The sequence below is a fragment of the Carcharodon carcharias genome, chromosome 10 (genome assembly GCF_017639515.1).
Source record: "Carcharodon carcharias isolate sCarCar2 chromosome 10, sCarCar2.pri, whole genome shotgun sequence".
In the NCBI taxonomy this organism is placed as follows: Eukaryota; Metazoa; Chordata; class Chondrichthyes; order Lamniformes; family Lamnidae; genus Carcharodon; species Carcharodon carcharias.
Window position 1 is genome coordinate 17,539,856 of NC_054476.1, and position 23,085 is coordinate 17,562,940.

Below are 23,085 nucleotides of genomic sequence, written 5' to 3' on the forward strand. Positions count from 1 at the left end.
TAGCCAGCCATTCAGAGCAAGGGCAATTAGGGATGGGCAACAAGTGCTGGCCTTGCCAGTGATGCCCACATCCCATAAAATAATTTTTAAAAATTCAGTTAGGCTACACAACTGGGGTTTCAACATAGGAGAAACTCAATCAAAACAAATGGTGGTAAACAAGAAACCCATGTGCTTCAGGGAGGTGATGGCATAGTGATATTGGCCCTGGACTCATATTCCGGAGACCCAGGGTAATGCTTTGGGTCCCGGGTTTGAATCCCACTGTGGCAGATAGTGAAATTTGAATTCAATTTAAAAAAAAATCTGGAATTAAAAATCTAATGATAACCACGAAACAATTGTCATAAAACCCACCTAATGCTCTTTAGGGAAGGAAATCTGCCATCCTCACCTAGCCTGGCCTACATGTGACTCCAGACCCACAGCAAAGTGGTTGACTCTTAAATGCCCCCTGAGCAAGGACAATTAGGGATGGGCAATAAATGCTGGCCTAGCCAGCGATACCCGATAAAAGGAAACCAATCAATGAACAGAAGAAAGAATAATAGAAAAACACGGGGATGAATAACATGCGCCAGTGTGGCATGCAGTGTGGCCAAGCACCCGGAAGCGGCCGACATTCAGACTTCCAAGTCTGCCGCCCAAGGATGCCAAACAGTGTGTCACTGGGCCAATTATGAGTGCGAGGCAGGTTCCGGGCGGCAGGCTGAGAGTATCCCACCCAATCAGAGCAGTAGGGTGGGATATTCGGCATTGGAATTCGTCGGCCGTGACCCGGATCGAGGTCACTGCCCGTGATTTAAAGGTCCACTCTGGCCTCTTTAGCAGCACAAAGCAGAAATGGACTCCTCTGTATGAGGTCGCAGGTTCTTGAATCAGGAATTTAAGTCAGTATACATCTACTTCTTCCACGAAGCACTTCCAGCAGACAAAGAGCACTGAACAGCCAAGATTGAACTCTGCCCTCAGACAACCCACAATTACAGTCTGCCTGATAAAAAAAAATGGGAAATATGACTGGCATAAATTCCACTCTGAAAGTGTTTTATTCTATTCTGCAAGTATTAAAGCAGTTGATTGCCTTTTTAATGAGCACAACTAGCCTATTACCTTCAATTTGCATAGTGCGGGCAGGCTCCTGATTTCCACACTTGCCCGCTAACTGTATTATCCCAGGCTGATATGATGATGCCAGGAATGTGACCCAATGTCTTCATGCCCAATAATACGTTGGTGCATGCGTGTTTCACTCCCATTTACGGAGCTTATTGCCCAGGACTTGGTGTGAAAGCAAGTATTAAAATAACGCAGAAATGATTTAACACTGGCCAATTATATTTTCAAACTATGATTCCTGGCCCCAATTTGTGAGTTGGCTTCTTTTACTTTCTTTTGTTAGGGACTTATCCTCCCCATTTTCTATGGCTGCAGAAATCTGTCGCCAGGATAAGGGAGCAGAGTCCACAGTGGAAATCCAGCATTGCTTCTGTCCAGCTCATGAGCCATACTCTCCTGGAATTCAAATTGAACCAGTAACAATGTAAAAGCTCATTAAACTGTGATACAGGTGAGACATGGGGAGAATGAGAAAATCATCAGCTGGAACAAGAATCTGTGAATGATTACAGAAAAGGATCGACTCCAGGGCCATCTGTAAACTTGAGGCCATGGTTTGTCAGGTCCCATGTTGTGCTTTGAGAGGAGCACTGGAGGGTTTTCTAATTTAGCTACACCAATCTCCCAGGTCCACTTCCACTCTTCCCCTCTGCACTTCCACCTGGCATGATTCTCTATCAGGTGTTAGCAGCAAATTGGGTGGCAGCTTCCATGGACTAGAAATAAATGCTTTTATATGTTTTTGGATTGTGTGTCAGCCATGGCTCAGCTGTTAGCATGCTTGCCTCTGAATTTACAAGTTCCAGGTTCAAGTCCCCTTGCACGGCTTGAGCACAAAAATCAAAGGTGATGCTCCAGTTCAGGACTGAGGGAGTGCTGCACTGTCGGAGGTTCGGTTTTTTGGACGAGTCCAAGGCCCCATCAGCCTGCTAGGGTGGATGTAAAAGATCCCATGACACTATTTCGAAGAACAGCAGGGGAGCTATCTCCCATATCCTGGTCAATATTTATCCCTCAATCAACATCACAAAAACAAATTATCTGGTCATCATCACATTTCTGTTTGTATGGACTTTGCTGTGTGCATATTGACTGCATGTTTCCAACAGTGACTGCACTCCACAAAGTACATTGGCAACAAAGTGCATTGAGGCATTGTGAAAAGGTGCTATATGAATGCAAGTCTTTCTTTTTAAATAGATTGACAAAGTAAGGGAGCAGGCAGACAGGGTATGACTTTGAATGGAGAGGAGAGAAAAAAATCACAGAATTATTAGCAGAGGGAGGCCATTTGGCCCATGGTGCCTGCATCGGCTTGCTGAATGAGCAACTCACCTAATACCAATCCCCTGCCTTCTCCCATAACCCTGCACATTCTTCCTCTTCAGATGACAGTCTACTTCCCTTTTGAACACTTCAGTTGAATCTACCTCCACTACACCCTCAGGTAGTGCATTCCAAATCTCAACCACTCGTTGCAAAAAAAAAGTTTCGCCTCGTATCACTGTTGGTTCTTTTGCTAATTACTTAAAATCTAAGCCCTCTCGTTCTTGATCCTTTCATGAATGGGCACAGTTTCTCCCTAGCTACTTTGCCCAGTGCCCTCCTGATTTTGATATCTCTATCAACTCTCCTCTCAACCTTTTCTCCAAGGAAAACAGCCCTTACTTCTCCAATCTATCTTCATAACTGAAGTTCCTCACCCATGGAATCATTCTCATTAACCTCTTCTGCAACCTCTCCAATGCCTTCACATCCTTCCTAAAGTGCGGCACCCAGAACTGGACGCAATACTCCAGCCGACGCCGAACTAGTGACTTATACGAATTCAATATAACTTCCCCGCTCTTATACTCTATGTGCCTATTAATAAAGCCCAGGATACTGTATGCTTTATTTACTGTTCTCTCAACCTGTTCTGCCACCATCACGATTTATGCACACGTAAACCCAGGTCCCTCTGCTCCTCTATTCCCTTTAGAGTTGTAGTCTTTATTTTTTATTTTATTTACAGTGAAGGTCCAAAGCCTCCTGTGGGGCAGGGAGGCACATTCCTGCTGGTAGGGACTATTTTGCACACCTGGGATCCTTCAGCTTTAATGTCAAGCCCAATATAATCTAAACAATTCAAAGCCTCTCACCGGATGAGGTTTAGAGGTTGCTCCTTGTAGAATCGGCCAAAGCGAGCCCACTCCTTGTATAACGTGTATCGTTCATTCTCACTCTTGGGGTCATGTGATTTCTTCCAGTATCTACACTGTAGAAACAAACATGCAAATATGTAACAATACCGCTTTATCGCTTTAGAGCAATGAAAGGGAAAGGTTTTTAAACGTAGATGTACACGAAAGTGAATCTAGGATGAATTTCATGCTGAAGTGAAAAGGCAGTGCATAAACTACTACACACAGCAGTCAGCAGCCACTCCCCATTCCTTCTTATGTACAAGTTGCAGTGCAGAAGTGGATTCTCCTTCTAATCTACGATAAAGGAAGATGCCATTTATTGGTCCTGTTATGGTACACATTTGGTACCTTGGACATCTGAACATCTGACGCTGAAATTATGCAATAAACAGCTTCAATGCATTTTGAATTTGCTTCATTGCAGTGTGATATTCTGCCAGCTGCAGCCTGATTGCAGGATAGAGTTTCAGGACTGTCTGAGCTACTGACCCTATGTTAACATGTTTCCTTATTCACAAAGAAAACAACCTCAGAAATTCAATATTAAACAAGTGTTATATTATTTGTAAAGAGCTAGAAACTAATTGTCATGAGAATGCACATCCAGAATGCCACATTCACTGTCACACTGCAGCTAAGTGCTGAGCAGCAATGCATCAGTCCACCAGCCAAATGGAGAAATGTAGGATTCACACTTGATGAAGCTCCATCATTTTGAATCTAAAAGTGTGAATATTTCAAGCTTGTGGGAACAAGATGACATAACAGCATTGTTAAAGGCTTGTTGTCATTTCCCAGACAATATAATGATTTGTGAAATAAAGCATCATGATTTTTCCACACACACCGTTCTGCCCTGGCCTCCAAACCATTCAGCAAAGGAAACAAGTGACGAGTGACCAGCACTGAGATCTCCTCTGATCCCTTATTTCAGCTGTTGGGGATGGAGGGTGATCTCTCATCTGGCGAGGTGCACCCACTAGCACAATTCTACTGAGAGTAACAATTTTCCCATTATGGCAAAGCCTTTTAATGCCATCACAATAATGCACATTCATTACCTTTGGAACATTTTCCAGTCGAAGCACAGGATGCACCGTTCCTCCACCTGGAGCTTAGGAAACCAAGCTGGCTGAAGAACTGTAAAATGAGATCTCCCTCACCAGCTCAGAAACACGCCCTGCTATGGGAGGGTAAATTACTGCAAGAGTGCATCACCGCCTGCCCAAGTTAAGGGGCTTCTTAACCCAATGTCACCCAAGCATTCCTGCCCAAGTACCATCCCATCCTCACTGTGACTACACTGATTCCAAAAGTGCCACACTTTGAGCATAATTACAGTGTGTCAATGTATACTTCTATAAACAATATGCAGAATAGAGTACAGCTGCACAAATAGGTTAAACCAGTGCACAAAAGAGCTTCACAATATGTGACATCGCATTCAGCACTGCATGGTGCTATTTTTAAAGACAATTTCATAATACTCGTCTAGGTGCACGTGTCAAGCTGCTTGAGTTGGCGCGCCGCCAGTGCATAATAGCAACATTTCTCACCACAAGATACATACAGCTGCTCTTAAAGGCAATGAGGTCTGCAGCAAAATGAGCACGAGAGAGAGAGAGAGAGAGAAGGAAAGAGAGAGAGAGAGAGGGTCATTCTCACTTATTAATGCATTCAGGACATAGATTTCCAGGAAAAACTTATGTTGCATCAATTAGGGAAAATCATTTTTTATTTTCCAAACGTTTAATCCTCATTAGTTTGACTTGAGAACCAAGGAAATGAGAACCAACATTGTTCAGAAGCACCGGCACTGAAATTCAAATTCCACGTTACTCAATTGTGTGGTAGGTAGAACATTTTTTGCTTGACAGCAGCATCCTGAGAGTGGAAAGCATCACCTGTATTACTACTGCATAGTAGCAGTGTGAAACAGCTAGCTTCACCTGTTGCTCAATTTTTTGAGATACCTTACCCTTCCAGAGTAATTTAAGGTAGATTAGGCACTTTACACGTCTGAAAGTGGTGGCCTTGGGCCTATTTGTGACAATGCGTGATACATGGCAAGCAATGATCTGATTGGAGTAGCCATTATCCCGCAGGATAGATTTCATGCATCATATTTTGGTGGCCCAATGACTGGCGGATCACATCAAACAGCACATTGCTTTGTTGAAAATGGGCAGAGTACTGACCATACTCAAACAACCCGTGCTTGCAAAACTCAGAACACAATGTCTAATGTGAGATGTGATTCTGTGATTGGACAGTACTTGGACAGCCAGGCAATCCTGTGCATGCTAAGAATAACACTATCAACTAATCTAAGTTTATCAGTCAGGCTCACAATGTGGCTCACTTATGCTGGCTAGAAGCTACATTTATTCATATGCAGGGACCTCTGCAGGCAAAAGGAACTTGTGCAGGCATTGCGCATCTTCTGAATTAAGTAAAAACTTGGGGGACAATAATTCCCTGGTGCATTCTCCATGGCAACATCTCAACTAATTAGAGTCAACTTGCCAACCGATCAGCACCCTTATCTCATGCAGTATAAATTGTTGTTCCCTTTGAAATTTGGGATTCTTGCATCTGTCCTGATGAGTGCCAAATGAAAAGTTTCGACAGCATGTCCATTTTTTCAGCAATAACTATTCCTCTGTGAAGTTAAAGGGGAATACTGACATCATCGATCGTAGAAGATGCAACTCTGTCATCCACCCCTCAATAGCTGCAGTGGCTGTTTGACCACAATATCTGACAGCCAGTGCCTCACCCATTCACTTAACAAATTTCAATTCAGTGCACGAATCTGGCACAGCAGCAACCCTATTCACGAGTTAACACTTTTGAAAGAGCTCGTCCAAATTAGAATTCCGAATTGACACTGATCAATAGGTAATTTCAGCATTCGCTACTGGTTGCCATATTTATCTTCCGCAGGCAAAATCTGAACTGAAGTGAACTGAGCACAAGTGGTATCTGCCATCTGAAATGATGTAAGGGCAGCAAGTGGTGCCCCAAGTCTAAAATCATCTGACCAGATGAAAGGTGGAACTCCTAAGTCCTTGCTATAACTTAAGATTCTAATATGAATAAAACACACTAAATAATGCTACTTTATTCATGCCCGATTGGTTACATTGTTTATAGTTAGCTGGACCCTGCTGTCCTCCAAAGTGTGTATCACCACCACACATACATGTTAGTTAATAGTTGGAAGTTACTTTGCAACAATATCATCCGCTTGATAACAAATTTACCATGTACAGCTTGCTGTTTGCATAGATTTGAAGGTCCTTTGTGGTGCATAAGATTAAAAGTGTTTAGGATGAAGAGTATGGCTGAATTAATATAGCTGTGTATGGACTTCCTGAGAGCTGGTCACTTCTTCTACATTAAGCAACTGGATGCAGAAATCAGAGTTTTGCAGATACCGCACTTACAGTCAGAATAAGCAGCAGCAGCACATTGAAGGTGTAGAAGTGTTTACCTGAATACAACTGAGCTAAGGCTTCTTCGCTACCATCTCCTAAACCCGCGACCTCTACCTCCTAGAAGGAGACGCACTGCAGGTGCATGGGAACACCACCATCTGCAAGATCCCCTCCAAGCCACACACCACCTTGACTTGGAAATGTATTGTTGTTACTTTGTTATCACTGGGTCAAAGCACTGAAACTCCCTGCCTAACAACACGGTGGGACTACTTTCACCACAGTGGTTCAAGGCAGTGGCTCACCGTCATCTTTTCAAGGGCAATAAGGGATAGACAATAAATGCTGGTGTTACTAGTGGTATCCACATCCTAGGGATGAATTTTTAAAAAAATCGCTCAAAGCTCTGTTTGAGTTTCCTTATCTGAATTTTGGCTGATATGTTATAGCTGGAGACGGGACAGTGATGGAACAGTTTTACAGAGCTATTTACATTGCTGTGCACTCTAACAGGGGGTGTGGCAGTCGGGGGAGGAGGTGCTGGATAGTTCAGTTGGCTAGACGGCTAGCACATGGATCAGATTAATGCCAACAGCCGATGATCCCCATTCCAGCTGAGGTAGGCTCGGGGCCCGCCTCCTTGCCCTACCTGTAGTAAAAATCACGGGCATTCTGTCACGGTTAGATAAATAATCGCAAAGGACCTATCTTTGGGCAGAGAACCCAAGAAGAAGACGACACTCCCATATGTGAGTAAAAGTGTAGCAATGTGTTAAAATGATCAGACACTGGTGCAGACTTGAGCTAACCTTACTGAGTCTGATACACAGGGTAATATTTCAGTTCTCTAAATCCAGAGTGATGGAATAGATTCCTCAGTGGCTTGGCTTGGAGGTTCAGACATGTGACTAAGCTCAAGTGAGCTGAACTGCACATGAGCCATGCATAATGGTGAGACAGTGATGAATTCTTCAGCTCACCTCCCTCAGTCTGTGGGCCCAATTCAATACATATGCTTTTGTCAAACCACCATGTTACCCACTTTAGTCTTTCAAAGCATTCTAGTTCCAGTATATATTACCACAGCTTGATGACAGGGAGCCAGCCTTAATGTGATAATGAAAGATCCAGGTGAAGGGAACAGGCTAACTGGAGCAGAGTGGTTCAAATAGAGTTGTCTGATCCTAGTGAAGCTTGACTGCCGTTATGAAAGCATTTTTTGTTGATGCACAAGGTCTCAAAACTCCAGGTAAACACGTCTGACTTCAAAAGCAAACATCAAATGTCACTTTGAAAGTGGTGACTGGCTGGAAATCAATGTTAATATTTTCAGTGGCACGGGAACTGGGTGTAGCAGAATACAGTTAACCTCCCATTCTGGCCAGCTATAAAACCTCTATTCAGCCAGCTGTGGTGATGCTGAACCTGCTCCAAGAACACAGCAAAAACATTTTCCCTGTTCAGTCGGAGAATTGATCCAACCCACAGCACCATGATGAATGGGGCTGCGTTAAAGGGTGCCAACGTCTCACTGAACAAGTCTCGCTGCCTACCTTCTTAATCAGGGACAGCAGGGAGAAAAGTACTTTGCAGCTTAAAAGAAAATTATTTACATATTTCAATGTCATTCAACTATTGTGGATAAACTCCATGCTTGTGGAGATGTCATTGGCTGAAAGGATACAAAAACCCACTCCAAAACTGTGAATCATTAGAGTAGATATTTATATTACTGACACAACAATTACATTTCTGCTCCTGGATCAGATAAGTTGACACAAAAGTTTGAACATTGGGTGTGGGGAGCGGAGATGGTGAATACAAAAGCAAAAGAACAAATAGGAACCTCCTCTTTCAGCATACCAAAGGGAGCATTCCCTCCGCAGCATGCTTGTCCACTCCTCAGTCACCCCTAACACTCTCTCCCTTCCTTAGTTAGTCAACGTGCACTCTGCTCATCGGCACTTTCATTTTCAGGAAGAATCTGCTTACGAGGGGAGAGTGGCTGACTAATAATAGCTGGTAACATTCCCAGGAACGTGTGGAAATTTGAGACTAAGGTGAGGGTAGCAGAACATCAAAGTGTTCATGCACATGTGCAATGCTTCAGAGTCTTACACCCTCAATATTAGGTATAGGACTGAACCACAGAGGGTACATTTTATTGCAAAGACATGCAACATGAGACATATTTTGAAATCACTGGGAACCAACTAAGAGCTCAAACACCAATAATCTGATTTAGACTGAACAGAATACATACATCGTGAAGTGGGAAAGCAGCAGTGTACGTGCCATTGTTGAGCAACCTCTTAATCCCAAATTTCCTCTTTCCATCTTCTGTTGCATACTTGCATCGAGAAAGAATGTAATATACCTGGAGTAAGAATTGAGAGAGAGGAATATTATGTGAATAAGCGTGCAGCACACTTTCTACATACAGCACAGGAGAGAGGATTAGAAACTCACAAAAACATTTACAATTTAGGGGAAAACTTTAAAAAAGCCTGTACAACTAATGAAGCCCTTATTAAAATCCAGTGCTCCAACATTCAAAGGAACAAAATGATTCATATTTATAAAGCACTTAAACGCAGAACACAAGCAGCCTGTTAAAAAAAAGGCAACCTGCAAATATTCATGAGATCAGGTAGCACCTGCAGTTAAAGATTAATCTACGCTTCTGGTCTTCTATCCTCTGCTTCCTCACAGATGCTGTGGTTTACATTTTGTGCAAACAGAACAGACCAGTGCAACAAAGAGAGGCTCACCGAAACAGAAGCAAAGGCCAGAATTTTGACCTTGGTGGGTGGGAGGGCCCCACCGGCTTGGCAGTGGGCGGGCGGCCGAACTCCGCCACCGAAATGGGGCCGGCCGCCATTTTAAGTGGACGGTCCAATTAAGGCCTGCCCAGCGGCCTGCCCGACAGGAAGTGCTATGCGCTTCCTGTGCAGGGGGGTGGAGGGATTCCCCATCTGTCAAAGTGCGTTCTTTCACGCACTGCTCCCTGAGGCTAAGTACTGTCTCAGGGAGAGCACTGAATGTTTAAAAAAACTTTAAAAATAGAGAAAGGTAAACATTGTTAACATGTCCCCCTCATGTGACACTGTCACACGAGATGGGACATATTAATAAATATGAGTGAAACTTTAATAAGCTTTTTAAAAACTGAGATGAAACCTCATCCCGCCAGTGGGTGAGGTTTCATGTTTGTTCAGAAGCCCGCTGGGGCTCCTGGCCTGCCTGCCAGCCTTAAGGTTGGACGGGCAGGTCTTTCAATGAGCTCAATGATCCTGTTAATGGCCTCAACTGGCCATTGACAGGTCGGCGGGCAAACAGCTGATTTCCCTGTCAGCCCTCCTTCCTAAAGATTTAAATGGACCAGGATAATGTCGGGGGTTCCTCCTGTGTCATTTTCCCATGGGCGAGTGGACCCCGCCCCCAAATCCCCGACGGGAAAATTCTGGCCAACGTCCTGGTCCGGGAAATGTTATAATGCTAAAGAATACTCAATGCACTATGGTCTAAGCCTGTACATAATAGCAAAGGGTTTAAACTCAGCCATACTTACAATTCTGTTGCGGGTAGAGGGTGAGAAAAAGGTCTCTGGATTATCAATGGGGAAGAGCTCCTGCCGCTGTTTACTGAAAGGTGCTGTAAAGTAATCTGGTTCTGGGTTTATTATTGTTGGATTCAGACGAAACGGGTTCATCAACCAGTCAAACGGGTTTTCTCTTGCTTGTGGAATATCGTTTTCTTTAATGGGCACTTTAATGTGCATAACCTCTGCATATGTGGCCAGGACATCCCAAGGAGCATGAATCTTTGTAAAGTAAGTTTTACCATCATCTGAATCCTGGAAATACACATATCTCATCTTAGTTTGTAGCATTACACTGCAGTTAAGTTTCATATCCCCCTCCCCCAAAATGATCATTAACCAGGAAGACGAGAGCATCCAGAATTGAGCCAGCTTTATTGATCTCTGGCCAAACAGGCTCAAGGGGTTTAACAGTCAGCTGCTTTACCCATGTCCCTATGTCAAGCTTGCTATCTGGCCATAATGCAGGAAACATAATTTAATTCTGGGTGAATTTTCCATTCCCTACATGTGCAATTCAGGGCAAATGCTGCATTCCAACCAGTGCCTGAGCACTGAGACCTCTAAATTCTGCTGCACGATGCCCAGTTTACAATTGTTGAACTATCTCCTCTGCAGAGGAAGCACATGCTCATCATGAGCCAGAAGTACTTTGGTGAAAGCTAAAAACACAATGATGTGCCCAACATGATGCACCTTGTGCTGTACAAATAAGGGGCCTAATGCAGGTCAGAGACCTCACTGGATGACTGGTTTATACAAATGTACGCATTAGGATGAGTAGACCACTTGACCCTTCGAAAAGGTTCCGCCATTCAATAAGATCCTGGCTGACCTGATTGTAACCTCAACTCCACATTCCCGCCTATGCCCAATAATCTTTCACCTCCTTGCTTATCAAGAATCTATCTACCTCTGCCTTAAAAATATTCAAGACTCTGCTTCCACTGCTTTTGAGGAAGAGAATTCCAAAGACTTACAACCCTCAGAGAAAAAAAATTCTCCTCCGCTCTGTCCCCAATGGGTGACCTCTTGCTTTTAAAACAGTGGCCCCGAGTACTAGATTCGCCCACAAGATGAGACATCTTCTCCACATCCATCCTGTCAAGGTCCCTCAGGACCCTGCTTCAATCAAGTCGCCTCTTACTCTTCTAAACTCCAACGGACAAAAGCCTTGTCTGTCCAATCTTTCCTCATAAGACAACCAGTCCAATCCAGGTACTGGTTCAGTAAACCTTCTAATGCCCTAAAGGGAGCTGCCATCTCCTCACAGTCACCACCGTCTCCTGACTTGATGATACGACATCCCAATGGCCATCCCCAACCTCCAATCGCCTTCTTCATTTACCTCAGGGCCACATGCTGTGCTATCAATGGCCCTATCTTTGATCTAGCTGCCTGTTGCTTTCTATAGCTCACGGGCTTGATGAGGACCAATATCAATTGTGTCTCGGGTCTTTTCATTCAGGCACACTCCCTGGGATCCAAACTCAGACTTCCTAATCAGCTGTGAAACACTGCAGCATTATCCCTACCTGCCTCTCCTAGATGTCATTTCATTGAAGATCTGCTCCAAGACAATCTCGGTCTCATATATACACCTGACCAGAATGCATTGATAGATCAGGCCAAGTAAAGCAGTGGGTTAGATGTATTTGAGATAAAGCTCTTAAAATTTAGATGTACCCACATCCACTGAACTCTTTCCCTGTCTTTAAAAGCACATGTAGTACAACATGTCACATTCCATGTTCCATACTGTGTGTTCAGTTAAGGAGCCAGGGACTGAAATTTCCTCCATTCACAAACCCTAAGATGCCCCTGCTATGTAAGAAGTGCAGCATGAACCCCACTTGTGTGCTTCACTGGGGAATCCACTGCAGTTCTGGTCAAATTACTTCCAGTGGAGCAGCGCAACTCTGACAAAATTTCTAGCTAGCATGTTTATGGCTATTCTATAAATAGTGAACAACAGTAACAAGCAACATTTATATATTGCTTTCAATTTAGCAAAATGTCCCATTTGCACCTCATGGGTGTGGAATCTGACAAAAGTGGCACCAAGCTAAAGGAGATTGAGGTAGGTTTTAACCAGCGTCTTAAAGGAGGAGACGTGGAGTGTCAAAGTGGGAAGGGAGTTCCTGAACTTTGGCCCTAGACGGCTGCTAATGGAACAATGGATTCAGAGTGATCTTCACTTACATCTTTACTTTCAGTTTCCAGTTCAAGGCCTGTCTTCAGCAGATTTATTTCAAACTCTTTTCTTCTTTCCTGAAAAAGAGAAATTTAACACAAAGAACTTCATTCACTGGCATCTTCAGCAAAGGAGCTGGATTTGTGACCTCAATTGAAAAGGTTACCTATATCCTACGCAGATGTCTCACAAGTCAATTCATGCAGAAAGTTACATGGAGAGTGATCTGTCAGCGGTAACCCTTGGTGCTAAATGTACTTCCACTCTCCTCCTCCACCCATCTGGATTGAAAATGCCAATTGGCTGCGGTACTTGGCATATTGGGTTTATTAGCCAGTGGGCCAAGCAATGACTCTTTGACCTTGCTGCCATACTCAGCCTTGCCAAACAACATAGAAGGTCTCCAGCCAGAAGGGCAAACAACTCAGCATGTTGTTATGATGTGAAATGGGTGCCTGAAGTAGATTATAACTTTCAAAAGGGGATTGGGTAAATACTTGAGAAGGGAAAAATTGCAGGCCCATGGAGAAAGGGCAGGAGAACGGGAGTAATTGGACAGCTTTTTCCAAATAACTGGCAGAGTCACGATGGGCTGAATAGCATCTTCCTGTGCTATCAGATTCTGTGATAATCACTTTTTTTTTAAAAAAAAGGTGGTGCTACAAATTGCTGCATAGTCCAAAGGCCTTCAAACAAGAAAACTCACATTTAGCCTTCCTTTTATAAATCAAGCCTTTGAAACAAGCTTATGAGCTGACATCCATTAGATAGCCATTCGATTTGGATATTCTTGTGCACAGAAGGCAGTGTGCTGGTACAACAAGCAATTAGGAAGGCAAATTTTGTGTTTTTTTTTAATTGAAAGGGGGCGGAAGTACAAGAGTAAGAAGGTCTTGCTACTTTGGTGAGACCATACCCGGAGAGTACTGTCCGTAGTTTCAGTCTCTCTATTTTAAGAGTCTAGAACCAGGGGTCATAAGCTCAGAATAAGGGTCAGAGGATTGTGAATCTTTGGAAATCTCTATCTCAGAACGCCATGGATAGTGATTGTTAAGTATATTTAAGACCGAGATAGATAGATTTTTGCACTCTGAGGAATCAGAGGATAAGGAGATTGAGCAGAAAAGTGACATTGAGGTCAAAGATCAGCCTGTTATCACTGAATAGCAGAGTCGGCTCAAGGGATCGTCTGGCCTACTCCTTTGTCTTATGTTTTTATCCTGTTCTTGTTTGATTTCCATGTTGAATGAAACAAGAAAATTCTTGATCATTACGAGGAACAGAAATATGGCAGAAATATCGATATCTGAAGCATCAGTAATGTTGAAATATTCAATCACACAACGCAAACACTTACACAGCCTGCACTAAACTTCTCTCTGACTTATTAAAATGTGGATTTGAGGCAGTTTAAAATAATTGCCAGACAGAACATTTTCTCTCTCCCTCCAAAATGCACACCAGCTGCATTATTCCTTATCTGCCAGTAGATGGCACTTCACTGCTGGTATGCATCACAGTACAACTTTCGTCATAACATTTTAGTGACTTAGGAAAATGTCATTGCACATTAAATGGCATCCTTGATGTCAACTTTTTAGAAAATTAGTTCATTAGTGGAAGGTAAGGTCCTCTCAAGGAACCTCTCACTCATTCAGAGAAATGGCAACTTGATTCCAGTGCCATGTCCTGGTGCAGTTTGGGTAATTTACAGTGGCTAGAGAGACAGACTCAATGAACATCACGGATAAACTGGACCACTGCTCTGCTACTCAGACTGGTGAACCCTGTGTACATCAATTCCTTAACCTAGTACTTAGTAATTAATTTAACCTGGATTGATATCAAACACCCTCTCCAGTGAGTTTATTCTGTAAGTATATAAGCCATACTGATTACAGAGGTCTACTTTATGTAAGATGGTGGTGGAGTGTTACAGTTCACTCAAGGAGTCCGAGTTGCTACGGCAACATGCACTTTTTACATGCATGCTGTAGTCTGGAGCTTTGGATAGTGATGGTAGAGGCTCCAACATTCTTTCCATCACATGGGTGACCAGGAATCTCTTTGCTTTTCCCGCCTGCCATTGGTGTGTATTGGAAGGATTTTCAGGTTGATACTCAACCTGTTTGGCACCTTCCTGGGCCATTAGGTCCTGGGTTGAGACTCAAACCAGGAGCTTCTGGCTCCAAGGCAGGGACACTACTCTCTGTGCCAAAAGACCTCCTGTAAAAGATTACATCATCTCTACTGAGGTGGTAGAAGGGAAAACTTTGCCCAAAGTACTTTGCATGAGTACTTCTCCTTTGAGCTGCAGTCCTTCTGCAGTGGAAGTATTTTCAAGCCAAATATTTCCCATTGCTCGATTCATGTTATTGAAGAAGTTTTGAATCGAATGTTTGGTGCCATGCCTGCCTTGTCGACTTGTTGCTGAGCTCAGTCACTTGCTCTGCGGCAGTCTGGGGATCCACTGGAGCTGGAGGTGCCTTCCCCAGTGAGGGTTCCACCAGCATCAGAGGATGCCCATGCGGTCTCAATGATACAAGTCGAGGGGCTGTTACCCTGAGCTGAGGCTCTACCTCCTTCCCTCCCCATGTTGAGGCACCCTTGCAGTCCTACCTGCCTCAGCAATATCCTGGTGGGGTTGCAGGGGGTGGGAAAAGCTCTGGCCCTCTGACTGGGCTCTGCAATTGGCCTCAGTGACCTGGGTTAAGGTGGAAAAAAAATGAGCTACGATTCCACCACGCTGTCTTGTGACACATGTTAAATGCACGCACACGTAGGAGAGGACAGGGTCCAATCCGGTTATGATGCCCTTGTAGATGAACAGCCTGCCAATGGACTGATACGCGAAGCTGCTTTCCTAACAGTCTCACAGCAGGAACTCAATCCCTTGAGGAAAGGGAAGGAGCGGGAGGGGAAAACTGGCAAGATGGAGAGAACCTTAACCCAGACTAGACTGGAAAATCTTTCAGAGCAGTCACCAACATGCCAAGGCAGTGGGAATAAGTGAGTGGGCTCAGCAACAAGTCAGGAAGACAGGCATGGCACCAAACGTACAATTCAAAGCTTCTTCAATAACTTGATTCGAACAATAGGAAGCACTTGGCTCTAAAATACTTCCCCCACAGAAGGATTGCACCTCAAAGGGGAAGTACTCATGGAAAGTACTTTGGATAAAGCATTCCCCCCATGGTGAGGGGCTTGAAGGTGGGTTGCCATTAAATAGTGGGAGAGGCACGTTGGGAAGGCTCCCTGGCACATTCCTGCCAGCGAGCAGCTTTCCCAGGGGAGGGCAGGAATGCAAGTCGGCTGCTCGCATGACAGAGGCAGGCTGTAAACTTAACTGCTTAAAGCCTGAATTAGGGACGATTTTCTGGTCTGGCCACATTTTGCCAGTGGTGGAGCGGCCTCCCACCAACTGATCATTGGAGGCAATCTCCCAGCGGCAGTCCGGGGACCCACTGGAGCTGGGCCAAAGACCCCAAAGAGGGGTCCAGAGGCATCAAAGGACGCCCTTGTGGTCTCAACGATACAAGCGGAGGGGCTTCTCCCCCAAATCGAGAGACTCTCTCCTCTCCCCCCACAAATCATTTTTTTATTTTTACCACTCCAGGGTGTCTCCGCATTGAACCACCCTTGCAATACCTACCTGCCTCAGCTGTGTCCGCTTCTCCTAGTGGGACTGCTGAGGGCAGAAAAGCTCCAGCCTTCTGATTGGGCTGACAGCACCGGGAGGCTGCCCACCGTCCATTAGGAGGGCAGCAAGTGTGGAGGAGGTCAATTAGGAAGCTGTCTCTGGGTAAATAGCCCATATGGCCCTGACGTCAGTGGCCTGGAGCTTGTGAGAAAACCCTAGTCTCGATTATCCCAGACACCCCCCACAGGCTGACTAAAACAATGCCATTTACTAACAATTCCCCATTTTACTATTCAAGGAATTCTTCTATATGAGTTAACTTTATGGAGTCACTCTGTGTCCAGTCTCTGTGGAGAGTAGCGTGGCCATCCTTCCAGAATAGGGTTTTTTTTCATTCATTCACAGGATGTGGGCTTCACTGGCTGGGCCCAGCATTTATTGCCCATCCCTAGTTGCCCTTGAGCAGGTGGTGGGTGAGCTGCCTTCTTGAACCGCTGCAGTCCCTGTGGTGTAGGTACACCCACAGTGCTGTTAGGAAGGGTAGTCCCAGGATTTTGACCCAGTGACAGTGAAGGAACGGTGATATATTTCCAAGTCAGGATGGTGAGTGACTTGGAGGGGAACTTAAAGGTGGTGGTGTTCCCATCTATCTGCTGCTCTTGTCCTTCTGGATGATCGTTGTCGTGGGTTTGGAAGGTGCTGTCGAAGGAGCCTTGGTGAATTCCTGCAGTGCATCTTGTAGATGGTACACACTGCTGCTACTGTGCGTAGATGGTGGAGGGAGTGAATGTTTGTGGATGTGGTGCCAATCAAATGGGCTGCTTTGTCCTGGATGGTGTCAAGCTTCTTGAGTGTTGTGGAGCTACACTCATCCAGGCAAGTGGGGAGTATTCCATCACACTCCTGACTTGTGCCTGTAGGTGATGGACAGGCTTTGGGGAGTCAGGGGGTGAGTTACTCATCACAGAATTCTTAGCCTCAGACCTTCTCTTGTAACCATAGTATTTATATGGCTAGTCCAGTTCAGTTTCTGGTCAATTGTAACCCCCAGGATGTTAATAATGGGGTGGGGCGGTGGGGGGGGTGGTGGGGGTGCAGTGATGGTAATGCCATTGAATATCAAGGGGCAATGGTTAGATTTTCTCTTGTTGGAGGTCACTGCCTGGCGCTTGTGTGGCACGAATGTTACTTGCCACTTGTCAGCCCAATCCTAGATATTGTCCAGGTCTTGCTGCATTTGGATATGAATTGCTTCAGTATCTGAGGAGTTGCAAATGGTGCTAAACATTGTGCAATCATCAGCGCACATCCCCACTTCTGGCATTATGACGGAAGGAACGCCATTGATGAAGTAGCTGAAGACGGTTGGGCTGAGGACACTACACTGAGGAGCTCCTGCAGTGATGTCCTGGAGCTGAGATGACTGACCTCCAACAACGACAACCATCTTCCTTTGTGCTAGGTATGACTCCAACTAGTGGAGAGTTTCCCCCCTGATTTCCATTGACTCCAGTTTTGCTAGGGCTCCTTGATGCCACACTCAGTCAAATGCAGCCTTGGTGTCAAGGGCAGTCCCTCTCACCTCACTTCAGGAGTTCAGCTCTTTTGTCCATGTTTGAACCAAGGCTGTAATGAGGTCAGGACCCGAGTGGCCCTGGCGGAACCCAGATTGGGCATCAGTTAGTAGGTTATTGCTAAGCAAGTGCCCCTTGATAGCAGTGTTGATGACCCTTCCATTACTTTACTGATGGCCAAGAGTAGACTGATGGGGCAGTAATTGTCTGGGTTGGACTTGTTCTGCTTTTTGTGTACAGGACATACCTGGGCAATCTTCCACATAGCTGGGTAGATGTCAGTCTTGTAGCTGTACTGGAACAGTTTGACTAGGATGTGGCAAGTTCTGGAGCACAAGTCGTCAGTACTATTGCCGGAATATTATTAGGCCCTATAGACTTTCCAGTATCCAGTGCCTTCAGCTGTTTCTTGATATCATGTGGAATGAAGCGAATTGGCTGAAGGCTCACATCTGGGGACCTCAGAGGAGGCTGAGTTAATGTTTCAAGTCCCTATGACTCTGGAGAAGAGTCATCCGGACTCGAAACATTAACTTTGTATCTCTCTCCACAGATGCTGCAAGGCCTGCTGAGGTATTCCAGCATTTTCTATTTTTACCTCCGTCCTTGTGAAGCACTGTCTTCCAACGCCAATTGGGAAGCAAAGATACTCATTGCCCAATTGGATGATGCTTGACTGTCAACCAAGCTGTCTTTTTCTCCCATTTTCAATATTTTTATACCTGGTAAAGAGAAAAGCTCAAAGAAGATGACAAAAAAAAATGTTTTAATGTCCCAATGATTTTTCTGTAGGGTTGCACACAGCATAATCCTGGAGGTTGATCTTCCATTCCTGGAGACTCCAGGCCAATCCTGGAAAGTTGGAAACCCTACTCCAAGATTGTCCAAGAGTCTCCAGGAATTAACAATTAACCTCCCAGAGTAAAACTGGAGGAAACTGGGTGGTAAAGAATCATAGAAGTTTTAAAACAAAATGGTATCTTTTTCATGGAACAGTTAGCTGTAAAAATACTTGAGCTTTGACAAAGGCTGTTTGGTTGAGGTGGTTGGAGTGCCAGGTCCTGTATGGAACCCTCTAAGGACACATTCAATCAGAGTTCATGGGCAGAATTTTGCCCTTGGATGGGAGGTGGGCCCCCCTGGCTCGGTGGAGGATGGGCAGCCCATCCCCGCCACTGAAACGGGGACCGCCGCCATTTTAACTGGGCGGGCCAATTAAGGCTCGCCCAGCGGCATCCCTGACGGGAAGCGCTATGCGTCTCCTGTTCCGGGGGGAAGGGATTCCCCAACTGTCAAAGTGCGCTCTTTCGAACATGCGCGTGAAAGAGCCCGCTGCTCCCTGAGGCAAAGTCCTGTCTCTGGGAGAATAGTGACGTTGGAAAAAACTTTCAAAATAGAGACATTTTAAAATTATTAACATGTCTCCCGCATGTGACAACGATTTTGCTGTCCGCCCTCCTTCCTAAAAATTTAAATGGCCCGGGATGATTTTGAGGATTCCTCCTGATGTCATCCCGTGTCATATTCCCCTCGGCGAGCGGGCCCCACCCCCAAATCACCGAAGGGAAAATCCTGGCCCGTGACTCTAACTAAGACCACGCCCTAAATAACAAAGAACATTAATGACTTAGATGTGAATATAGGAGGTAGGTTCAGTAAGTTCACAGATGACACGAAAATTGGTGGCGTCGTAAATAGTGAAGATGGAAAGCCTTAGATTACAGGACAATATAGATGGGCTGGTCAGATGGGCAGAGCAGTGGCAAATGGAATTTAATCCTGAGAAGTGTGAGGCGATGCATTTTGGGAGGACTAACACGGCAAAGGAATACACAACGAATGGTAGGACCCCAGGAAGTACAGAGGATCAGAGGGACCTTGGTGTACATGTCCGTAGATCCCTGAAGGCAGCAGCACAGGTAGATAAGGTGGTTAAGAAGGCATATGGGATACTTGCCCTTATTAGCCGAGGCATAGAATATAAGAGCAGGGAGGTAATGTTGGACCTTTATAAAATGCTAGTCAAGCCACAGCTGGAGTATTGTGTGCAGTTCTGGTTGTCACACAATAGGAAGGATGTGATTGCACTGGAGAGGGTGCAGTGGAGATTTACCAGGATGTTGCCTGGGCTGGAGCGTTTCAGCTATGAAGAGAGACTGGATGGGCTAGGGATGTTTTCCTTAGAGCAGAGAAGACTGAGAGGGGTCCTGACAGAAGTTTTTAAAATTATGAGAGGAATTGATAGGGTAGGTAGGAAGAAACACTTCCCCTTAGCGGTGCTGTCAATAACCAGGTGGCATAGATTTAAGGGAAGGGGCAGGAGGTTTAAAGGGAATTTGAGGAATATTTTTTTCACCCAGAGGGTGGTTGGAATCTGGAACACACTTCCTGAGGGGGTGGTAGAGGTAGGAACCCTCACAACACTTAAGAAGTATTTAGATGTGCACTTGAAATGCCATAGCATGCAGGGCTACCGGCCAATTGCTGGAAAATGGGAGTAGAATAGATAGGTGCTTGATGGCCGGCATGAACACAATGGGCTGAAGGGCCTGTTACTGAGCTGTACAACTCTATGGGCAGAAATTATCGCTCAGCGGACGGGCATATGCCCAACCCGCTCAAGTGTGAAATGACGCGTGCTGACGTCGGCCAGTGCACGCTGGTGCCAGCAGCGTGCCCGCTGACAATTAAAAGGCCAGTCAAAGTCCGTTAAATGATCAATTTGGTTGGCGGGCAGGCGAAAAGGCCAAGCGGCCTTTGCAGTTTTTCAGAAACCTCAAACATGGGCGGGTTGAGGTTTCCAAAAGCAAATAAAGATAAAATAGAAGTTTTAAAATTGATTTAAAAAAAGTCTTATTTCATTTTCATTCTCTCTTTTTTTAAAACAGCGCTTCATCTCCCTGAGGGAGATTACGAAGCGCTTACTCGCTCGCAAGCGCAAAATTCACGCTTGACCCACTCGCCCTCCTCCCTCCTCCCCCCACCCTTGCACAGGCAGCCCTCAGCGCTGCCTCTCACATTCCACTGGGCAGGCCTTAACTGGCCCACCAGCGTGAAATTGCAGTCTGGTGCTGATCGTGGGCAGCGGGTCAGCTTCCCGACCGCCCCAGCCGAGCCTGCCCGCCAAGGGCAAAATTCTGCTCTATGACTCATTTGTCACAGCATTTGTATCACAAACTGGCAGAGACAGGACACCGTTCTGAAGTATAAGGGTCTGGCATGGAAAGGGTTAACATGGCACTTGGTTCAGTATCGCCCACAGTGTGATGTAAGGGACCACGAAGTGAGTCTGGAGGGCGGTCTGGTCTGGACAGGGACCTGTGTAGAGGCAAGCATGGAGACAGTTCCTAGCTTAGACCTTATATTGTATATATGTATATCTTTACTAGTAGTTCATGAACACTTAACTGTTAAGCCATACAAGACTCAGAACCTTTTCATGAGACTACCAAACTACACACAGCATCTTACAGCATTTCAGACAGGATCTTGTCTGCACACAGTGATCAATACTTACTGGGGAGGTGGTGACATAGTGGTGTTGCCACTGGATTCGTATTCTAGATTAGCCAGGTTAATGCTCTGGGGACCTGGGTTCAAATTCCACCAGGGCAGATTTGAATTCAACAAAAATCCGTAATTAAGAGTCCGATGATGATCATAAAATCATTGTCGATTGTTATATAAAAAAGACCCCATCTGGTTCGCAGGACATGGCTTATTTCATTTTCATTCTCTATTTTTTTTAAAACAGCGCTTCATCTCCCTGAGGGAGATTATGAAGTGCTCACTCGCGCGCAAGCGCAAAATTCACGCTTGACCCGCTCGCCCTCCTCCCTCCTCCCCCCACCCTTGCACAGGCAGCCCTCAGCGCTGCCGCTCACATTCCACTGGGCAGGCCTTAACTGGCCCACCAAGGGTGAAATTCTGCCCTATGATTCTATTAGGGAAGGAAATCTGCCGTCCCTACCTAGTCTGGCCTACATGCGACTCCAGACCCACAGCAATATGGTTGACTCTTAAACGCCTTCTGAATGAGGATAATTAGGGGTGGGAAATAAATGCTGGCCTAGCCAGTGATGCTTACATCCCACGAACAAATAAAAAAAAAACAACCCATTCCATTATTGCAAGCAAGTGACAGGTTTGTACATCGTTCCAACATTGTGTGGGCTCGAGACCTGTGTTATCTGATTCCCACTGCCAGTTTTAACCTACTGTGGATTCTTGTGGCCAAAAGGCAAGCAGAATAGCAGCACACTGCACAGTTTGCGGTGCAAACAGTGGTTCCTCCTGGAAGGGATGTGCAAGGCCAAAAGTCAAGTTCCACACTTGGAGAGGCCAGACACCTTCAGCACTTGCCTTCATGACATGAGATGCTTGGGGTGTGTACAATGGCAAACCTTTTAAGCTGGTCCAGATCAGGCCTGGGAAGATTGCCTGCTATCTTGGACAGTTTTTCATTACCTATAAACCCATCAAGCGTGACAGGCTTGGGATCGGCGCCACTCACTCCTATAGGGCGTTCAATCCTTTCAAGTAAACCGTTTACGATAGCAATGCTGCGCAAATAAAACTCGCTCCAATAATAAAAATTGAAGTGAGACACCAGTGTGTCAGTCAATGAGTTGCACTGTGTCAGCCAAAGCAGTGAGATGAGCAAACAAAGTCTATTTAAACATTAGTCCCAATGGAATTACCTAATCACCTCCATTCTGGCTGCAACCTGTGCTGTCACTAAACACGGCCCTAAGCAGTACAACCTCTGTTATGTTTGGAAGGCTGCAAGTGAGAAAGCAAAGGCAATTTATTTAACAGAAGGAAGTATTTTAAAGCCAAGTATTTCCTGAAGTCAAAAGCAAAAAACTGCAGATGTTGGAAATCAAAAACAAAAACAAAAATACCTGGAAAAACTCAGCAGGTCTGGCAGCATCTGTGGAAGGGAACCCAGTTAACGTTTTGAGACATGTTTTTGTTTTTATTTCCTGAAGTCAGCTTTCTTAGGGGTGTTAGACACTGCGTCACAGCCACGAAAAGTGTGTGGGCGCCCTTTCACACATTGTTGCCTGATCTCAAGCAAATGGGCCGACTGTCTCTCCCCGCAGGGAGTGACAGCTAAATTCCGATAGAAAGCAAGCCAGGACACTCAAGACTTTCCGGTGGACGATGCTACAACTATTTTGGTGAACTCCTGAGTTTAAGGGACCTGCCTGTGTCTTGGCTGACATGGTGGGAACAAAAAGTAGTAAAAAAATTAACATTATCAAAATTAAGGTCAAGGAAACGTTGACATCTGCTCCAAATTCAGTCAGCAAAATAAATGTGACGTTT

The 23,085-nt window shown here is 45.2% G+C and overlaps 1 protein-coding gene across 1 annotated transcript in view; it reads right to left on the minus strand.

Moving 5' to 3' along the window:
- ano5a (anoctamin 5a) overlaps nt 1–23,085 on the minus strand; it is a 266,097-nt gene that overhangs the window by 33,331 nt on the left and 209,681 nt on the right. The window contains exons 4-7 of the mRNA XM_041198339.1: nt 12,549–12,617; nt 10,317–10,601; nt 9,009–9,122; nt 3,261–3,376 (exon numbers count right to left, since the gene is read on the minus strand). Coding sequence (XP_041054273.1) covers nt 3,261–3,376; nt 9,009–9,122; nt 10,317–10,601; nt 12,549–12,617 — 584 coding nt within the window. The remainder of the gene's footprint in view (nt 1–3,260; nt 3,377–9,008; nt 9,123–10,316; nt 10,602–12,548; nt 12,618–23,085) is intronic.